This window comes from Egretta garzetta, unplaced genomic scaffold (assembly GCF_000687185.1).
Source record: "Egretta garzetta isolate BGI_Z169 unplaced genomic scaffold, ASM68718v1 scaffold62, whole genome shotgun sequence".
Taxonomy (NCBI): Eukaryota; Metazoa; Chordata; class Aves; order Pelecaniformes; family Ardeidae; genus Egretta; species Egretta garzetta.
In genome coordinates this window covers 730,873-731,552 of record NW_009258947.1, presented here as the reverse complement: position 1 = coordinate 731,552, position 680 = coordinate 730,873, and the positions used below count along the sequence as shown (strand labels likewise).

At 40.0% G+C, this 680-nt stretch overlaps 1 protein-coding gene across 1 annotated transcript in view; it reads left to right on the top strand.

Moving 5' to 3' along the window:
- DLGAP2 (DLG associated protein 2) overlaps positions 1-97 on the top strand; it is an 88,401-nt gene extending 88,304 nt beyond the window's left edge. Inside the window, exon 11 of the mRNA XM_035889903.1 lies at positions 1-97. Within this exon, the coding sequence (XP_035745796.1) occupies positions 1-97 (97 nt within the window).
- Positions 98-680: the final 583 nt, after the last annotated feature.

Below are 680 nucleotides of genomic sequence, written 5' to 3'. Positions count from 1 at the left end.
GGCTGCTAAGAGAGCAGCCTCTTTCCCACAAAATTCAGCCACAGAGCGTGCAGACAGCATCGAGATATATATCCCAGAGGCTCAAACCCGGCTTTAAAGACAGAATGCTGCAGAGTTCCTTTTTTAAACAAAATGCTTGTACAGTTTGTCACTTACCTGGTAATTTTTGTCTCATTCTCTCCACTAAATATGCCCTTGCTGTTGTGTTCTTTGTGCCATAAGCACAGTGGAATGCTTTTGATTTCCTCAGAATTTGCTGAGCTCACCGCAAGAACGACTTCTTTTTGTATTTATTGTCTGACTTACAATCAGCTACAATGGATAGGGCTTGTTGAGACCTGACTTATCCAATATATTCTCAGAGGACAACAAGAAACACCTCTTGAGATGGAACCCAGCTTACTTTTTTGTTATTTATATTTTTATAAAATGTGTGATAATTAGGGATAAGAATAACAAACTATAAATGGGTGCATCTCACCATTCACTAGAGGCATTAGCTAATCCAAGTAGAAGGTGCTACAAATGTAAAGAGCAGGAAGGAAAGAACCCATTTATCTCTCTGACCTCCAGTTTCTTTTCCTAGAACCCAGCTAACACATTTACCCATGTGCTCTGCCACTCTTCTCATCTTTGTTACTGCAAAATAACGTTAGGCCTCCCAAGTCATGTCAAGTTTC